This window comes from Staurois parvus, unplaced genomic scaffold (genome assembly GCF_062004578.1).
Source record: "Staurois parvus isolate SC_StPar_1 unplaced genomic scaffold, SC_StPar_1.0 ptg000058l, whole genome shotgun sequence".
NCBI lineage: Eukaryota > Metazoa > Chordata > Amphibia > Anura > Ranidae > Staurois > Staurois parvus.
Genome location: NW_028317854.1, coordinates 3,922,541 through 3,943,016, shown reverse-complemented (window position 1 = coordinate 3,943,016; position 20,476 = coordinate 3,922,541). Strand labels below are relative to the sequence as shown.

The following is a 20,476-nucleotide window of genomic DNA, read 5'->3' as shown; positions in this document are numbered from 1 at the left end:
CAGAGATTAATATTTAATTTTTTATACATGGAAGCATATATGCTATATTTATGAAACATAATTATGTCTAACCATATTTGCAAAACATCATCCATTGCAGCAAACAAGGAAAAATGAGGAAAAAAAAAAAGATTAAAGAGTAAGACTTCCAGAAAATAGTTATGAATAAATGCTTAAAGTACAAGCGTACCACAAATTCTGTTTATAGACAGAAAATAAAAATAGGGGATTGGGGCATGAAATTGAGCTTCGACATTGAAAAATTGTTTATAAATGAGGCAGAGCCTTACACAGCATAATCTCATTTTCCAATGAGATACGCTATGCAAGGCAAAGTTACAAATGAGACCAAAATAAGAACATTGGTTTTTTTCCCAGCCCTCTGCAAACTCAAAATCATTTTTAAATAGTCTAGAATGGTGACATCAAGGAAAGGTATTCATTGGCTTCTGGTTTATACCTTGTACCTGTCTGTCTTTATGAAGAGCCCTCTGTTTTTGCAGATCATTAACTGTTGCACATCTATTCATATAACTTACTACTACTTACAGTAACTTCCAGAGAATATCTCACAGCACTACAATCAAACTTAGGGTGTTATTACATGGTCTGTTGTGAAAAAAGTGCTTCTCTTTTACCACCTTGATACCTTCCTTTTGTAAAAAGAAAAAAAAAGGCGGGTTGTCAAATTAAATTTTCTGGAGCACCGTTTATAAATGGCGATTCAGAAAATACACAAGGGTGGTCAATGTACTATTTAAATGCTTATGATTGATCTGTCAGTAGACAGTACAGGTCATATGCAAAATGCACAGAGCCAACCAATCAATGTGGCTCTGTGCCTTGTGATGACTGTAAGCCAACCAAAGCCATCACAAATAAAAACACTGCCCGTGTTTACAAACAGTCAAGGTTGGGGAGGTTTACAATGCCACAACCAATGATTGTGAGCAAATTTTTTTAAGGTGAGGGAGGGTTTTAAAGTGCCACTGACCACCAATATTTGTGGGATCATCTTTAAAGTTTGGAAAGGTTTATAATGCCGCTGATTGTGGAAGGGGGAAATTAAAGTGCTACTACTATCTTGAATGCTGCGGTCAAACTCATCCACCTTACTAACCTCTCCGTATCTGCCACCCCCCTCTGCCAATCCCTCCACTGGCTTCCGATTGCCCAACGCATAAAATTCAAAATGCTAACACTGACGTATAAAGCTGTTCATAATACTGCCCCAAACTACATTACCGATTTTGTGTCCAAATACCACCCAAAACGTACTCTCCGCTCCTCACAAGACCTCCTACTCTCTAGGTCCCTGGTCTCCTCCTCCCATTCTCGTTTCCAGGACTTCTCCAGGGCTTCCCCCATCCTCTGGAATTCTCTACCCCAATCCATCAGACTATCACCTACTCTGCTCACCTTTAGGCTCACTCTGAAAACATATCTCGTCAGGGAAGCCTACCCCGCCCTCAGCTAATTACTGAACTCTTCCTACCACTCCATCACCCACAGCTATTTCCTCCTGTACCACTATCCCCTCCCTCCTAGATTGTAAGCTCCAAGGAGCAGGACCCTCGGATCCCTCGTGTATTAAATCGTATTGTTACTGTACTGTCTAGTGTACTGTCTCCCCTCATAATGTAAAGCGCTGAGCAAACTGTCGGTGCTATATAAATCCTGTATAATAATAATAATACTTTGTTTCAGTGGGTGATGTTTAAAGTCTAAGAACACATTTACCACCTCAATACTTGCATGTTTCTTCATTTCCAAAAATGTAGATGAGGGGGTCATTTTGGGGGGTGTTTGTATTGCCTTGGCCTTTTTTATTTTTATATGTTTTATAAAAGAGAATAAGGTAAACATTTTTTTTCCAGAATATTTTTTCCTTTATATAGTTAAAAAAACAGTGGCTATTACATACCACTAAAAGAAAGCTCTGTCTCAAAAAGTAATACAAAATAACCTGGGTACAGTGTTGCATGTATATATCAGTACACAGCACAGCACTAAAAACTACCAATTGGCCTGGTAATGAAGAGGCATGTACAAGCTAGTACTCAAGTGTTTAAAGCGTTACTCCAGACGAACAGCTAAATACACAGATTGAAGACATACTGTATACAGGTACATTCTCCCTGCAAAAAGATTTGTTTTTCTGTCCATCCTGTTCTTGGATTTACACATCCCCTCCATGCAGCACAGCCAGGTGGATGACCGAACTTACAGTTAAGCAATACAGTGGTTCCCCTCTTCTACCCTCAGCCTGCTGACTGGATAAGAAAAGAGCATGTAGATACACTAGCTGCATTTAAAAAATGTAATGATTTATTGATATATACGTAGCTGCATGAATTTTTTTTTTTTTTTGCTATCTCTTCCTAGAGTTCAGCCTTAACTCAGTTCTTATCTCTACTATTATGTACTACACAGGCCAAAGGGACATGCAACAGTGATAAATGATTAAGTAAAAAATATCTCTGCAACCTCCAGAGCAAGCCAGGTTTATGCTATTTATTCCAAGGTCTGATAAGGAACCAAAGGGTAGACTCAGTTGTTGGCTATGCAGTACCAATACCATGATCACCTAATCACCTATGTTGCTATATCCTGAGAGCTCACAGACTTTGAAAATGTTCAAAAACTGGAACAAGTGGACATGTTAGCAAAATTCAGAATGCCCAGGACATAATAAAAGTGATAAAAAATGTACCAGAAACCTTTCCAATAGTGTGGTTTTTACAAGAATTAGACAACTTGTATGCCAGTAAACAATGGTGTGCTGTAGTCTTAATATTGGCGTTCAATTGTTGCACCCATAGTTGTACTGCTAATGACAAGGTAAGCTCAATAATTATTATTATAGTGGTGCACAAACAAAACATGTTCATATTTAGATCTCAGAGAGGCCTCTGTTCTTACATCTACAGATCTCAGATCAGACCCAATCCCTCCATCTTCAGCCTTCAAATCTACACCAGTCCATAAACATCAGACCTCATATTATCCCTGAAGCATGCACTTCAATCCAAATGCATGAACTTCAGCTCTCAGATTAGTCCCGACACATAAACTTCAGCTCTCAGATCAACTCCAATGCATGAACGTCAGCTCTCTTTTTTATCCCTGAAACATGAACTTCAGACCTCATATTATCCCCGAAGCATGAATTTCAGCCCTCAGATCAGCCCCTATGCTTGAACTTCAGATCTCAGATCAGACAGAGTGCATGAACTTCAGCCCTCGGATCAGCACCAAGGAATGAACTTCAGCCCCCAGATCAGCCGCTATGCATGAACTTCAGCCCTCAGACTAACCCCTATGCATGAACTTCAGCCCTCAGATCAGCTCATATGCATGAAATTCAGCCCTCATATAAGCCTCTATGCATGAACTTCAGCCCTCAGACCAACCCCTATGCATGAACTTCAGCCCTCAGATCAGCCCATATGCATGAACGTCAGCCCTCAAGTCAGCCCATATGCATGAACTTCAGCCCTCAGATCAGCCCATATGCATGAAATTCAGTCCTCAGATCAGCCCATATGCATGAAATTCAGCCCTCAGATCAGCCCATATGCATGAAATTTAGCACTCAGATCAGCCCCTATGCATGAACTTCAGCCCTCAGATCAGCCCATATGCATGAACTTCAGCCCTCAGGTCAGCACATATGCATGAACTTCAGCCCTCAGATCAGCCCATATGCATGAACTTCAGCCATCAGGTCAGGCCATATGCATGAACTTCAGCCCTCGGATAAGCCCCTATGCATGAACTTCAGCTCTCAGATCAGCCCATATGCATAAACCTCAGCCCTCAGATCAGGCCAGATGCATGCACTTTAGACCTCAAATCAGCCCATATGTATGAACTTCAGCCATCAGATCAGCCCGTATGCATGAACTTCAGCCATCAGATAAGCATCTATGCATGAACTTCAGCCCTCAGGTCACCCCATATGCATGAACTTCAGCTCTCAGATCAGCCCATATGCATGAACTTCAGCCCTCAGGTCAGCCCATATGCATGGACTTCAGCCCTCAGATCAGCCCACATGCATGAACGTCAGCCATCAGGTCAGCCCATATGCATGAACTTCAGCCCTCAGATAAGCCCCTATGCATGAACTTCAGCTCTCAGATCAGCCCATATGCATGAACGTCAGCCCTCAGATAAGCCCCTATGCATGAACTTCAGCTCTCAGATCAGCCCCTATGCATGAACTTCAGCCCTCAGATAAGTCTCTATGCATGGACTTCAGCCCTCAGGTCAGCCCATATGCATGAACTTCAGCCCTCAGATCAGCCTCTATGCATGAACGTCAGCCCTCAGATCAGCCACTATGCATGAACTTCAGCCCTCAGATCAGCCTCTATGCATGAACTTCAGCCCTCAGATCAGCCTCTATGCATGAACTTCAGCCCTCAGATCAGCCTCTATGCATGGACTTCAGCGCTCAGATCAGCCTCTATGCATGGACTTCAGACCTCAGATCAGCCCCTGTGCATGAACTTCAGACCTCAGATCAGCTCCAATTCCTGCACCTCAGTTCAGGCCCTATACATGAACTTCAGACCTCAGATCAGCCCCAATGCATGAATCATAGGACTCAAATTAGTCCCAAACCTTGCAGTAATTATTTTAGCACAGGTTAAATGTAGGAAAATGCAACACCTATCTGCCTTCTCTTTATCAACACTGTACAATACCCCCCCACCCCTCCCAGGACCCAAAATACTTCCATGCTTTCATCCTTTCAAAGCTGTCCGGCTACTTCCTGGCTGCCAAAGTCACACCAAGTGCTTAAGCTCAACACACACACGTTAAAATCTAATTGTTCAATCTCTTTTAGATCTACCAAGCAATATGGAATGCAATGGTCTGCCTTACTGGATATAAATTAAGTGGACAGTGTACAAAGGCTGTCATTACATATGTTTGGTAGAAGTTGATTGCACAAAGAATGCATTGTCGTATTGTAATGTGTATGGTTACCCTTAGTCAGAGCCACCCCTAGAGGTTACTTCTTTGCACCTGACAGGAGGAAGTGTGCTTAGTGCAGGAGAGGCTACAGACAATGGCATCTGGGGCCATTGAAAAGGCATTATATGCCTGACTGGACATGTGTGCCGGGGGTTGGTGACCTCTGCATTTCCAGATGTGATCACCGTACCACTCCATTTGCTATATTGTCTATTTAATATCAGAGTGGATACTGATTGGATGTGAGAGTTGGCTTTTTTCCCCACAAAAGCCATATGACCAGTCTGGGGATGAGCGAAGGTTCAAACCAACCACCTGTAGCATAATGTAACCACAATGACTCCTTATTGTAGCTAAATGAAAAATGTTATTACAAACTTGATGTCACCTTGGTTTTTTTTTTTGCTTCAGTGGTCATCTTTGATCAGCTCAAAGTGTTCCACTGCGTGTCCATAACAACACACAATAGATCTCCATTACAAGTTATGTGTTGCTGCACAGGTGCATAAGGGGTGCTGAAACAAGTCACCCATGACCTAATCCAGCTGCCCCCCCCCCCCCCATGGAGAAAAGAAAAACGTAAAAAAATCTAGATGTGTGCAAAATAGGAAATTATATTACATTTTGTCTGCTCAGCCCTAAATCTATTTTATCTTAAAGCCGAAACCCAGGGAAAGGATTACTTTGACAGATGTATTTGAAAGCCAGGTAACTTGCAAAGTAATTGTTATTTTTGTCCACCCAGCCCTGAGATTTACAGAGCTCTGCCAGTCTGATGACCGCATTTGCTTTTCCTGCAGTTAAGCAACGAAACCTGGTCAGCTCCCTTCCTCCAGCCTGTGCTTGGAGGTGAAGCATTAGCAGAAGGCTAACACCTCCGGTCAGCATGTCCCTTGTCACCACATGTAAATGCAGGACACCTGATCAGCAAGTGCTGCCCTGTCTTCTCCCAGTCCAAGTGCTGCTCTACATGGGATTAAATCAAGTCAAAATGCATATATTTATATAAGTTGCTTGTAAAATATGTTATAACTGCATTGCTATTATTTTATATCTGCCTGAATTTCAACATTACGGTTGCAATAATATACTTTACAGATTCTTTATCTTTTCTAAATTAAATAGCAAATTCTGACTTTGAGCTTAATTATTTTGCAAATGTTATCCCTGTAGCATCAAGACTTGTCAGTTATATTTTAGGGCATGTATGCATTAGTCATGCAAAAGATTGCAAAGAGAAAAATGAGCAGAAAGTTTTTTTTTCCAGATTTTCTTTTACCCAATTAAAACTCAAAAATGTAAAATATATGTATGTAAATCTGCTATGGAAAAATAGCTCTGGCTGCCAAAAAAAAATAGGTATAAGATGAAATCCAGCACATCTCCAGAACAAATATTTTTGTATTTGTGGAAGTGAAGGGGCTCCAGAACTGAACTGGTTAAATATCAATGCAACTAACCAAAACGTAATGTCATATAAAAACTCTGGTATCTAACGTTGTCAAAAGAATAACCCACATCAACCAGTCTGTAGGTTATTTTTGATTTAATTTACTGCCCATTGTTATTTTTGAAGACACATCTATAATGTACTACGTGTATGTGTTAATAAGCTCTGTGTCAATGCGTAACTCTGTCACAGTGTAGAAACTCTAAGCGTTGCAATCCTTTCATGCAGATCTATCAGCAGCTACACAACATAACCATTTGATATCTTTGCTTCTGGGCACTCTCAAAACAGCTCCTGGATGCTCCCTATTGGTCAGTGGTGTTATTGCAGCAAGCACACTGGTGCTCTTTTTACGAAACCAGTACTACCATAGTTGACCTCCTTGTAAAAATGATCATTCTCTGGCTGTCATATTTATCTACTGGCTTCAATATGTCTGAGTCGGTGACCCAGAGCAAGTATGCAGATTAAGAAGTCACAACTAACAATGTTCCTGGGTCAGAGACTTGAAGAGTAGGGAAACCATTGATTCATCTTGACATCCAGACACCTAGCAGAGGTCATCAGTGGCAAACTCCATACTTTGTAGAGAGGTCTCCTTTCAGGCAGTACAACTTTCACCATCAAAACAGATCAATTACAACAGTAAATTAGTTTTCTTAGATAATTTACTAATGCTGACTATATAATTACTTTATAGTATTTATTATTATAATGTATATTATACCATTATTTTTATTATATATATATAAAAAATTATTATACAGGATTTATATAGCGCCAACAGTTTGCTCAGTGCTTTACAATATAAAGGGAGACAATACGGCAACAATACAGTTCAATACAAGAGGGATAGGAGGGCCCTGCTCCTCGGAGCTTACAATCTAGGAGATATATATATAATTATTATACAGGATTTATATAGCACCAACAGTTTGCTCAGTGCTTTACAATATAATGTGAGACAATACAGTAACAATACAGTTCAATACAAGAGAGATAGGAGGGCCCTGCTCCTCAGAGCTCACAATCTAGGAGATTTATATATAATTATTATACAGGAATTATATAGCACCAACAGTTTGCTCAGTGCTTTACAATACAAAGGGAGACAATACGGCAACAATACAGTTCAATACAAGAGGGATAGGAGGGCCCTGCTCCTCAGAGCTTACAATCTAGGAGATTTATATATAATTATTATACAGGAATTATATAGCACCAACAGTTTGCTCAGTGCTTTACAATACAAAGGGAGACAATACGGCAACAATACAGTTCAATACAAGAGGGATAGGAGGGCCCTGCTCATCAGAGCTTACAATCTAGGAGATATATATAATTATTAATAATAATTATAATATCATAATTATTATTATATTATATTGATTTGCAATCCAAAAACAATAATCTAGTTAAAAAAAAAATCAAAAGAATTCATGCTCGAGTCTTCCAAACAACAAATGTTTAAATATTCAAGTACGCATGGATGTACACATTGCCTTCTAGTCTTCTCCTATAGGAAATATGTCAAACAATCTACTTTGACAGTCTCCTACAAGAGTGAATATTTATAGGAAACAATTCTTTATACTTGACTTTAGGGTGGAAGTGCTGCTGCTGTACAAGAAGACCCGCTATGACTGATAACTCCCTCAATGGCAATAACTGTTTTGTTCTGGTATGCCTTACACAAAGTCAGTTTTGTCTGTTTCTCCAGAAATCACAGGTATTGATTGACAGATATTTAATGGGCTTACTGAGCTGCACATTAGCAAAAGTAGACATTCAACTCATCATGTAATTATAATGAACAATAGATAACCAAATCACAAAGGATTTTTCATATGTCCTATTTTATTCCTAGCAGTTTTAGAATGCGTAGCTAATAAAGATCTCTTCTGTACTTAGAAACATTTTTACAAATTTCGCTTGCCAAACATGCTGTTTCTGAGCAAAATCTGCTCATAATTTTTACAATCTGATTCTACGATCTCTCTACAACCAAATTAATTTATATCCTATCAGGTAGGTTCTGACACTACATTTTTGTAGGTAAACGTAAAGGCAATTGTACCATCTAAATCAGCAGTGCACACAAAATAATGATTCCCTTATTTATGAGGACCTGAATGGATCTCATGTTCCAACATTAATGCATGTCCATTATTTCCTGGGATCTTATGTTTACTCACATTACTGGTCAATATTCAGCATGCAAAGATGACCTAGCCCTTTGCAGTTATAATGCTGTCATTCACACATCTACTGGCCCCATTTACAGCCTAGCACATGTTGTAAAGCAAATCTGTGCTTTGCTTAAGCAAAGAAAATTAAAGGGTAATCCAACTTTCATGAGAAAAAAAAATAATATAGCATATACAGTTGCTACACAAGCCATACTGAAATTGAATGTTAGTAAAAATCGTCTTTCCTTTCAATCTACAGTGCTGTTATTTTCTGTAAAATTCAATGCAATGTGGCAACCTAAAGATGTTTTTTTACACCACCGGCATATGGGTGTGATTGTATCATTTATTTTTCCCAGAAGCCTGTATTAAAATACAAGTAAAAGTTTAGGCATCCTGTGCAACAAAAATGTCATTTTTGGTGAGATACTCCCAAAGGGTTAATCATGTCTGAAGGGATACGGACACTGCGACTTTCATCAGTCAAACACTGCAAGTGCACTAGCTGATTAATAATGAAAAGGACACTCCCATTCAGATTCAATCTGCAGACAACAAACAGCTTTTTCTTCAGAGCAGAAACCAGTAGGAATCTGTAACAAAGTTTGATAAAATCCTTGAAATGTACATGCACAGAGGGAATTATTTTTTCTCAACATAAATGGAGTTAGACTTTAATTGGTTCATGTGAACGTAGCCATCCCCTAATCCAGACACCTAGCAGAGGTCATCAGTGGCAAACTCCATACTTTGTATAGAGGTCTCCTTTCAGGCAGGACGAGTTTCACCATCAAAACAGATCAATTACAACAGTAAATTAGTTTTCTTAGATAATTTAGTATTGCTGCCTATATTATTACTTTATAGTATTTATTATTATATTGTATGTTATACCATTATTTGTATTGGTTCATGTTAACCTAGCCATCCCCTAATCATACCTTCCTTTTACTTCTATTCTGCTCTGTTCAAGTTGTGTGTAAACTAAAGTCAGGGGATTTATATTACAAAGCTATGGAATCTCTATGAAACCTCACTGATTGACCTATCCTGATCACATGGGGTGAGTCACATGCACCTCCATACCGGGAAATACTATTTCCTTAAATGGTTAATTCACCTTAAAAAAATACTTTATGCAGATCATGAACACTATTCTATTTTTTTTTTGTAAATATCTTTATTCAGACATTTGTAGAGTACGCTATCTTTTTAAACTAATCTATTCTGAGTATTCTAAAAAACACTCCAGTGCTTAAACCAGGGTAATTCAAACGATTAACAATGTGTAATGCTTCCTTGGCTGCAACCCTCCACGAATTGGGAATATTCCAGAGAGCTGTAAAAACACCTACAAGAGGGCACAGACTCCTCATGCATTACTGCCATAAAATGTAATCAAATGTCAAAAAACAAAAACATACTCACAAACGCATGGAAACAACAAGCATATATAAGAAACAGAGCCTTAGAAGGCCATCTCAAAGCCGACTGGTAGGAAATCTAACGTGTTTCGGGAGTCAAGCTCTTGTTAGCTTCAGCTCTGAGGAAGGGAGCTTGACTCCCGAAACACGTTAGATTTCCTACCAGTCGGCTTCATCGTCACAGGTCTCCCATGGTGCTTCCTAATTGTAAAAGTAGATTGATCCTTTAAGGAAGGGGGCTTTTACTAGATTAGGAAGCTGCTAAGGGAGTAATAGAACTAAAGTTAATTTTTGACTTAGAGTTTTTAATATTTGGTCTAATTTAACTTTTTAAATATAGTTTATACTTGACATAGTTATGTAACAGGCACTATTTTCCTTGATTTCCTTTTCAGGGAGATGTCCTTAAAGTGTTAACCCACAACAGTAAAATCAGTCTGTATATGCAGTGAAGCATGCTTGTTTTACTCAATATGGAACCTAAGGGGTTAATCCTCTGCACTGTGTAAAAACGCTGTTTGATCCTGACTTCTCTATTCCTCCCCTTCTTCCAGTGCCCCCCTCATCTCTTGATAAAACATATCTTTGTGGAGTCACTCTGCCGATGCTCAATATGGTGTGTAGGTTTTTTGTTTTCCTTGGGAGAGTGCATGCGATCAGCCCAGGGCCAATCAGCGCTGCCCAGATAGAGGTCAGGAGTTCTACATCCTCCTAGAGCAAAATTAAAACTCCTCCTACAAGCTTTAACCAGTGCTCTGCAGGACACTGATAGAAGTCACAAGACTGCTCTAACTGCTGATAAGAAAAGGTATTTATCAGTTTATATTTACTAAAATAATTGCATTTCCATGTTCTGTGTACTGTGGGTGACCAGATGTAGTGAATGCAGGGTCCTGGGTTTAGTAACACTTTAAAGTGCTCTTGTGCTTGTCCATGCAAGTAAAAGCAACAGGTTAATTTAACTACTTTCATGTCCAGCAGCACATACTCATGTTTCCTTCATGCCCCCACTGCAAAGTTTAGCTGCCAGAAGATATATACTCAGCACTTCAGAGAATGAAAAAGCGTAGGACCTGGCTATACAGCTAGTCCTTCATCAGAACATTCTTTCTTGCCATCAAGTCGACTAATTTAGTTTGAAAGCCCTTGAAATTCCATCCAGAGCTGATGTCTGAATGGAATTCCAGACATAGTAAACAGGTTTCATTACAAAAATGTATGATTTTCCTGAATGAAAACCTCATTCACCGTTAGAAGTTAATTTGTTCGAGAAACATTTTCCAACCTGCTCCTTCAAATTTTCTCATCACTGCAGTTGAATACAAATATCGATTTGACCCCACTAACCAACATAAAAATTTCAAACCACATTCTACTGGTGAAAGGTGAGCTTCCTCCCATGTGGAATCCTGGTGCTTGGTGATTCAGGCACTCATCACTGCATGATCAGATGGGAAGTGGATGAAAGTCATTAACCCTGTTTACACTTTAAGTCTAAGCTTGGAAAGGTTGTTGAGTAAGTGTTGCTGGAGAGGGTGGCAAATAAAGTGGTTGTAAACCCTTACATACACCCAGTGAAGTGACTGGCCTCAGTTGATACACAGAGATGAAATAAATCTTCCTACATAGGTTCTGCCTGTTTATCTGAAGTCTTTCTTCTCTACATCTATTCCAAGTGCAGAATTTATAAAGCTTGTCTAAGCTGTAAGAAAAAAGGGGACATGGAGCTAAAATTACACTCTGCAGAGCTCAGTGAGGAGAGCTTATTTTAGGGAAGAGACACACTTCCCTTCACACAGCACACAGGAACATAGCTGATTCTGTCAATCACAGGCTGTGTGCTGGAGCTCCCTCCCCTGTCACCTTTGTAACTCAAGAAAACTAGTCCGAAGTGACTCATGCTGATAGCAGAGGAATGAGGAAGCAGACTTAGTGGACACTTAGTGATCCGAATTGAGACAAGCACATGCTATTGAGATATATGTTTTCCTGTCTGAGGTTTACAACCATTTTAAATTTTACCTGTAGCTTTATCCTGCACAGGCAAAGCACAGGTTATTTTAAAATGAAAGTTCTGCTTCTCTCTCTGGGATTACATGTTTCATATACATAGTGGTTGACTATGGATAACTCATAGAGTGACTCCAAAAGCTATTTAGTTTGCACACATAGGTGCTGTGTATACCCTTTACAGTCAGCAATTTGAGAGTTAGGAACAGGCAGAAAACACAGCAAAGTAATAAACTGTATAAACAACGAAATTAGGGTCATTAAACAGTTTTGAAAATCTCCTACACAGAAAATATTACAAAACGTGACCTGTGTTGGCATTCATGCTATTTTATACATTCGTGTTTTCAACGTCTGCATTACTGTACTTGATTAAATTGGTCATCTCTATTTGAAATATTGCATATTTGTCTATAAAAACGTAGCTTTATCATGTATAAACTATTCCAAGTAAATTTTTTAAGATAAGTTATTAATTCCAATGGAACCAAACGTTTTCAGCATACTGGAAAATCTTTGCATATGAGGCACTCATCCTTCTAAGGAGAAGAAAGAAATGTTGATTGTGCAGATGCCAAGGGGTTGATTTACTAAAGCTGGAGAGTGCAAAATCTGGTGTAGCTCCACGTAGAAACCAATCAACTTCCAGGTATTTTTTGGTCACAGCTTAATTGAACAAGCTGAAGTAAGAAGCTGATTGGCTACCATGCACAGCTGTACCAATTTTGCAGTCTCCAGTTTACTAAATCAACCCCCATGTGTTTCTTCAAGCCTCATAAAAGATTGCAGCAGATCTCAGCATGTTCGAATATGGAAAAGTGTAAGCTCAGCCTTCATTTTTGGCTCCCTTTAAAGGTACCTGTAGACCTGTGGTTGCCAACAACAGTGCTCAAGTATCCCCACCAGGTTATGTTTTCAAGCTTTCCTTCACCTTTTACAGGTGCATTAAATCAATGTCTTGGTCTTTATGACAGCTATGTTATCTAAAAGAGATTTCCAAAAACATGACCTGTTGTGTCTACTTGAGGAAAAAGGTTAGAAAACACTTCCACAGACAGAAGGTAATTGTTGCCTAATCAAATGGTCTAGTCTTGAAACAACTACCAAAAAGAACAATCAATCCCTTTTAAGTGCACTATCCTGGACAGTCTCTAATGTTTCCCTGAGATAATGCCAGTGCTGGAGGTACAACCATGCATGTTAGCTTATGTCTATGACCTGTTGGGTCTACTTGAGGAATAAGCTTAGGGAACACTGCTATAGCCAGAAGATAATTGTTGCCTAACCCAATGGTCTAGTCAGGAAACAACTACCAAAGAGAACAATCAATCCCCTTTGAGTGCACTATCCTGGACAGTCTCTAATGTTTCCCTGAAATAATGCCAGTGCTGGAGGTGTCGGCACAAGATATAAACACGCATGCTAGCTTATGTCTATGGCTTGATCGTTCTGCAGAAGAATTGTGCAGCAACCATCTTATGCCTATAGGTACATTTGGTGGTAAACACTGGGTGTGAGGTTATGGCACAGTGATATCAGATTAAATTCCCATCAGAAGCTCTGACTGCATGCATATTATGTATTCTTCTTCCACAATACAAATAAATAGTTTTAGTGTAAGCGGTCACCATGAAAAAAATTGTTTCTGCTGTATGCGAAAATAGATCTAAATAGCATAAAAGGTTTAATGAGGGAGATACAGCTAAAACACATACAGGAGTATTAAAAGCATAGCATATAAAGATTTCCAGAGGCCATGTACTACCTTCATGTTAGCCCTTTTATTGTATTTTTGTCTTATCAGCAGAAATGACAGCCGATCATGTCTACACTCTTTATCATATACATAACTCAATACCCACGCCTCTCCCTAGAGAGCCAGTGTCCTCCCTGACCATGTACGTCGAAGTGGATTTAGCATGGAACGACAAATGCACTGTCATTTAGGGAAGTCATTTACATTTTCCAAGTGAAATAAACAGCCAGATGACATAGCACAAACAGATTGTGCTAAAAGAAACACACTCTGCAACAGGCATTGGCGTAATAAAATTACCTTCCAGTTAAAAATTCAAACATGATCAGATTTCAGCTGGGGCATGTAAAATCAAAGCAATAAAGCCAAAACAGCTTCACCTTATTGGACTTGGATTAAAGAAGGCATATATTTTAGGGGGTGATATCAAATAGGTGATTCTACACACAGGGCTTTTGTTAATAGAAGAGACACAGTTCTTCCCATCTGCTGAGCTGCATTAGCTCAGAAAAGACATGAATGGGGCTCACTCTTTGTCACAAGAGCTTGGAGGAGGGCAATCAAGTTCCAAAAATGCCACATGCAATGATTGCCCCCCACACTTGTGTGACAAGGAAAGTGATTCCTATTCATGTCTATGCTGAGGCTCCTCAACTTAGAATATGTTACACTTTCCTGTTAGGAAAAGCAATGAGTTGAGGCATCCTATAGCTAAAGATGGACAACATTTTATACAAAACAATTTGGCTTATTAAGTGCAAAAACAGTATGCAGTAAACCATTAACCAATCAGAAATCACCTCTCAAGATTTGACTACACTAAGATGCTAAAATGTATTTCTAACTGGTTTTCCTGGGATACTGCATTCCTCTGCACACTTATTTGCATTAAATACAAATTAAATAAAAACATGTTAATAGGGTGTTTTTTGTAGTATGTATGTGTTCCCCTTACTAAATATTAATCAGCATAGAAATACAAGTATAAGAGAAACCGTATTTTTTTTATATGTCAGTGCCCCCCAAACTGTTTGCCCTACTCTTCCAGCTGTATAGCATTTTGCATTTCAATCATGCAACAAATGGACCTTGTAATCTCATTAACTCTTTACTTTTCTGTTAGTATGCAATGCTACACACGCTTCGCTTCTTAAATAACATTAGCAGGCACTGGGAATGCAAAGAGACAAAGCTCAACAGTGCACAAATCCCTATGCTGAGACACATCCACTGAATTTTTATTTAATTAGTATCTGCATCTCCACATTATGTTGTCATGCCTTTTTTCTAGCCTTTGCACAAAAGAGTTAAAGGAGATCCACAGGGGGGCCACATTTACCCAAAGAACAGCATGTATGTGACATCTCACAATACATATCCCTGTAAGAGCAAAGTGCCCAGTGTTTTTTTTTTTTTTTTGGAGGACCAAGCAGATTATGTCACACCTTTAGTACAAAAGCTTCATGCCACCTTTATGACATTTGTACTGCTCATGAAAGAAGCAGGAGCATCCTCCATCTAGCCTGATGAGCTATGAGCAACAATGCTGCAGATTCTATAAAACATTAGCTCACAACCAGTTGCAAGTCAGGCCAGTAGACACATCCAGCGAGGACATATAACCAACCATGAATACATATATGACAGTACCTGGGAGATCTGAGCACCCAGCCCTAGGAACATCATCATTTAATAGAATCACATAGCACCAACAAAACCCAACCACACCTCTGGTGGTACCCATGCAGTGAGTCTGCTGAATTTAAATGGAAATGACTCTAGAATACTTCATTCTAGACGCATCAACGTAAAGCTTCTAGTCAACATGTGATTCATAGACCTTCTACAGTCCCATGCCAGACATAAATTAGGAAGAGTGTTACTGTCTCTTGGCTGTTGGATATGACTTACCCCTGGCAGTGATGAGAATCAGAAGGCAACAGTAGATGTAGCAGTTGTCATAGTGGCCATAGTAGTGAGTGAAGCTCCACGACAGCCCTGGGCATCTTCTCTTGGCAGTCATAGTGAGGTTCTGGCACCTTAGTCTCAGGAGCCACAAAAGCAGTGTCCAGCTCCTATGACAAGCTTCTGTTGTAGTTCAGCTGCAATGGTATTCTTTGTAGTCTCCTTAACAATAGATAATGTTTACCAACAATTTGATGCACCAGCTACTCTATGCATATTGTTCAGTATGCAAAATACCTAAAGGATGCAACAGCACTGACATTACATCTCACAGCTTATTCTTCTTCACTTGTAATCACTCACATTCTGACACGTTGCCTTGTTTTTTAAAATGAATGCAGCAGCAATACCATAGCAGTGTATTTTTTGGCGCTCCGCTTAGCGCTGTTAGCAATCACATGACCGAGCCGGACGCTACGCAGGGGCAGGGCATGCGAGAAACTGGCCAGTGGTGATCAACCTGTTAACGAAGTGCAGAAGCTCCTCTAGCATTCATTTTTTTTATAATCCTTGAAGGAAGGTACCGGCCATAAAAGCAGAATGGATGTAGCCACTAAAATTTCCCAAATCCTTAAGCAGTGTATAAGCGGAGTTAAAGGCAGCTATTTAAAGTTTAAAATACAAAGTTATGGGTTGTGCATTCCTCTCTTTAAGAGTTTTCTTAGTTAATCCAGACAGCATCTGACAGGAGGAATAGCTGACGACCCCTGTAGGCTGCTGACAAATCCTGACCAGAGCAAAAGTAGCTTAGTTCCCAAGGCACGTCGTTTAATACAGTCTGCGATGTTCAAGGAGAAACAACAGTTATCCAAAGACCAATATCATCCACCATCCAACCAAGACCAATATCATCCACACCACAAGACTCTGTTCATTGCTAGGCACCCTAAGCGCTTCCTCAATGAGTTGAATCGGTGCTGCCCAAGTTTTGCTCAGAGCCTTAGTAACAACCTGCAGGCATTTGCGAAGAGAGGCACCATCGCTCCGACCAGCCGTCTTTCCCGACTCCAGATTAGGATTTGGTCAGTCCGGCGGCCAACGACCCAAACCTCGGTGAGATCCTGATCTCTCTATGCCCTTATGCCATAGACTGGGCTGCTGAGACAGGACTCTTAACTAAAGAGAGAGAAAAGATGCTCAATACTGAATGACAAAGCCACAGATGAAAATAGGGGAAAAAATAGGACTTTCCATGATTTTTATCAGAGACGCCTGAAGCTAGCGTGCACAGGGTGAAGAAGAGGACAGGATGTGATGGGGAGGGAGAAGAAGAACTCAGCTTCCCTGCTGATGTCAGTTACCTCCTCCTGTCTCCAGCACTGCTAGCTGCTCAATGACTTGGAGGAGTCAGGAGCTTCTGTGTTATATGAAAGAAGGCATCTCTGGCATCCCTTTAGATGTGCATGCTCTTTGATTGTTCCTGTTAGCCACTGTGTTTCCTGCATATCAGTTGCTCCCCAAGGACTGTGCTAATGGCTGGTCACTTTTAGGGCTCGTTCAAATCATAAGCATTGATCAACACAGGCTCATCGCAAGGATGCATTGAAAATTATTTTTTACAGGCGAGTTGTAGTGCATTGCATAAAGAAGGCAGCATGTTTGCGCTAGCCTGCAGAATGAAACAAAGTGTGTTACTGCGAGGGTAAGCTCAGTGTGAGCTCCGGTAGGGAGTGGTATGCTGCACATTTCGGCGCATCGCACTACTTTTTTTTTTCTTATTTGCTTTAAAGTGGTAAGAAAGTCACTTTATATATTTTTACCTACAGGTACGCTTACAGTATATTAAAGCTTACCTGTAGGTAAAATTAATTTCTTCTAAATATTATAATAAAGCTTACCTGTAGGTAAAATGAATATCTCCTAAATATTATAATAAAGCTTACCTGTAAGTAAAAGGAATATCTCCTAAATATTATAATAAAGCTTTCCTGTAGATAAAATGAATATCTCCTAAATATTATAATAAAGCTTACCTGTAAGTAAAAGGAATATCTCCTAAACAATTATAATAAAGCTTACCTGTAAGTAAAATGAATATCTCCTAAATATTATAATAAAGCTTACCTGTAATTAAAATGAATATCTCCTAAATATTATAATAAAGCTTACCTGTAATTAAAATGAATATCTCCTAAATATTATAATAAAGCTTACCTGTAAGTAAAAGGAATATCTCCTAAATATTATAATAAAGCTTACTTGTAAGTAAAAGGAATATCTCCTAAATATTATAATAAAGCTTACCTGTAAGTAAAATGAATATCTCCTAAATATTATAATAAAGCTTACCTGTAAGTAAAATGAATATCTTCTAAATGTGCACCATTTAGGAGCTATTCTACGGAGGAGCAGCTGGTAACAATACTGGCGCATGCACTCTGACCCTGGTTCACATCTGTGTGGGTGGTGCCGCTGCAGATCTGCACGAAAATCCATGCAGCCGCACCACCCGCACAGAGAAATGTGGATCCGTAGGCGGGTGCCATTAGTTCTAATGGCACGCCGCCCGCACTGGAAAACGCAACCGTACTGGGAACCGAGGTTCCCGTACGGGCTGCGTTTTCGGAAGAAGTGCAGGGACTTCTTTCCCGGAAGTCAATTCAAATGAATGGGCTCTCGTGCCCGTGCAAAATGCGGCCTGCACAGCTACATAGATGTGAACTGGGGGCTTCGGAACGGTATACCTGTGCCTTTCCTACACTGCTGTGTGCCATGGCCGAAACGCCTGACTCCTCAACCATGCAAGCAACCACAGCCCGCGAACCCGGAAGGAAGATGGGTGAAGATGGAAGCTTTCTGCAGTGGCGACAGTGTGCAGCTGGAGGGCTTCGTTCTAAGGTAAGTCTTTCATAATGTACTAGTATGCCATGCACGCCACACATTGTGATATTACCTTGCAGCAGGAAACTTTTTTTTTTCAACGAGTTTACTATCACTTTAACTTTATTTGAAGTGTCACATAGTAACATTTATGTCTTAGCACAGCAGCATGCTACTTTGTGCTGCAATGTCATGACAACCCCTCCATTCGGTGTGCTTTGAAACAATTCAAACTGGCGTTGGTGGTGTGATTGAGGCAAATAAAAATTGTTTTCAATGTGCTCTAGTTGTGACCTGCGTTTAACACAATGCAAGTTCCTGTAACACATTTTTTCTAATGTAGAAAAAAAACATTTTAACCCTAATGTGGCCTGTGCAGAAAACAATAAAACTCAGTGTGACACACTAAAAATGTATGCCATCGCAAATTGCATTTTTATGTACGTTGTACAGTATTTCTGCACTGATCTGGTATGATAGGCATATTGTACATGTGGTAAAACATCTATTTCACATAAGTGTTAGGTTATGTTCACACCAGTCACATGATAAAACGATCAATTTTAGCATGGGGCTGGAGTCTGCTGTGTAGCAGCAGTGACAAGCAGTGCCTTTTTTTTTACAATGGAATAAACTGTTTACCTTTTCTTTTTTTTATACTTTATTGGAAGCTTACAAAGTGTACATTCCATTTAGGTCTCTACACTGCGGTTCAGTGACCTGCAGTGCCATCCAGTGCCCTGTCATAAAATGCAGGATGCCTGCTTTCCACCGCATTGTGCATCACACAACTGTTGTGTTGAGAACGGGTCACATAGAAAACAATTGTTCTCTATGTGCTCTAACATTGATCTAGTCCAGAAAAATGTAGGTCACCAAGTGTTATCAAGCCCTTATTTATTAATAACACAAGAGGCAATCTCCTGCTCTACTGATAATATACCCCATTCTGTGTGGCCTCTAAATCATATAAAAAATAAAAATATTTAGAAAAGAAAATAGCAAAAAAATTGAGAACTTGTCCATAGTGACTAATTGGATGAACTCTTTATTCAATATTCTTTGAGAAAATAAAATATTGAATTGGATTGATCATGATGATCTACAACTATTCCCAGTTTTTTAGTGTTGTAAATAGCCCCAAACACGAGTCAAAATGCTCACCTGCCAGTATTTTAGCATGTCATCACTTGGAAAGAGACATTTAAAAATTGTTACTGGTGCAAAGCATATTAGCAGTCTCTTGAAAAACATTAAAGCCAAACTCCGGGAAATCTAAACATTAGCTAACTTAAAGTTAACAAGGGTTAACAACTCATTTAGACTAGGGGGCTGGTAAAAACACTTTTACTTACCTGATCCTCTGCTTTATCTGCAAATGGAACTTTCCCATGCTCCAGCAATGGAACGTCCCTTGGCGTCTTTGTGTCCAGGGCAGGTCTATGGTCCCTGCATTGGTCTTGATGATGTCAGAGGACCTTAGATCATTTGAGTGCAAGGCAGAAGAGGCTGCAGGAATTGGTCTAGCAGTGCAAGGGACTGGGCAAGTAAAACTGCTTTTCTTGCTCCTCCTAAAGTTAAGCAGTTAACCCTTGGAGTGCCAATGCAGCTCCCCTGCAAAGGAGGACTTTTACTGGAGTTCAGTTTTAAACCTATTATGACTTTTCAAACCTAATAAAACAAAAAAACTGTCAATTTTTAAAAGATGTGGTCAGCTTGATGTAAACTTTTATATTAATGAATCTTGAAGTTTCAAAAATCTTTTATAGTTTGTAAATATACTTACACCTACACTTGTTCAGGATGTACTTTCTTCTTAATTATGCAGCATAGTGAATATAGATCGGTTAATACTGTTCTGTCAAACGGCCTTGTG

At 39.6% G+C, this 20,476-nt stretch overlaps 1 protein-coding gene across 1 annotated transcript in view; it reads right to left on the bottom strand.

Moving 5' to 3' along the window:
* TMEM132E (transmembrane protein 132E) overlaps nucleotides 1–17,112 on the bottom strand; it is a 643,603-nt gene extending 626,491 nt beyond the window's left edge. The window contains exon 1 of the mRNA XM_089668454.1: nucleotides 15,727–17,112. Within this exon, the coding sequence (XP_089524580.1) occupies nucleotides 15,727–15,838 (112 nt within the window). The 5' untranslated portion in view covers nucleotides 15,839–17,112. The remainder of the gene's footprint in view (nucleotides 1–15,726) is intronic.
* Nucleotides 17,113–20,476: the final 3,364 nt, after the last annotated feature.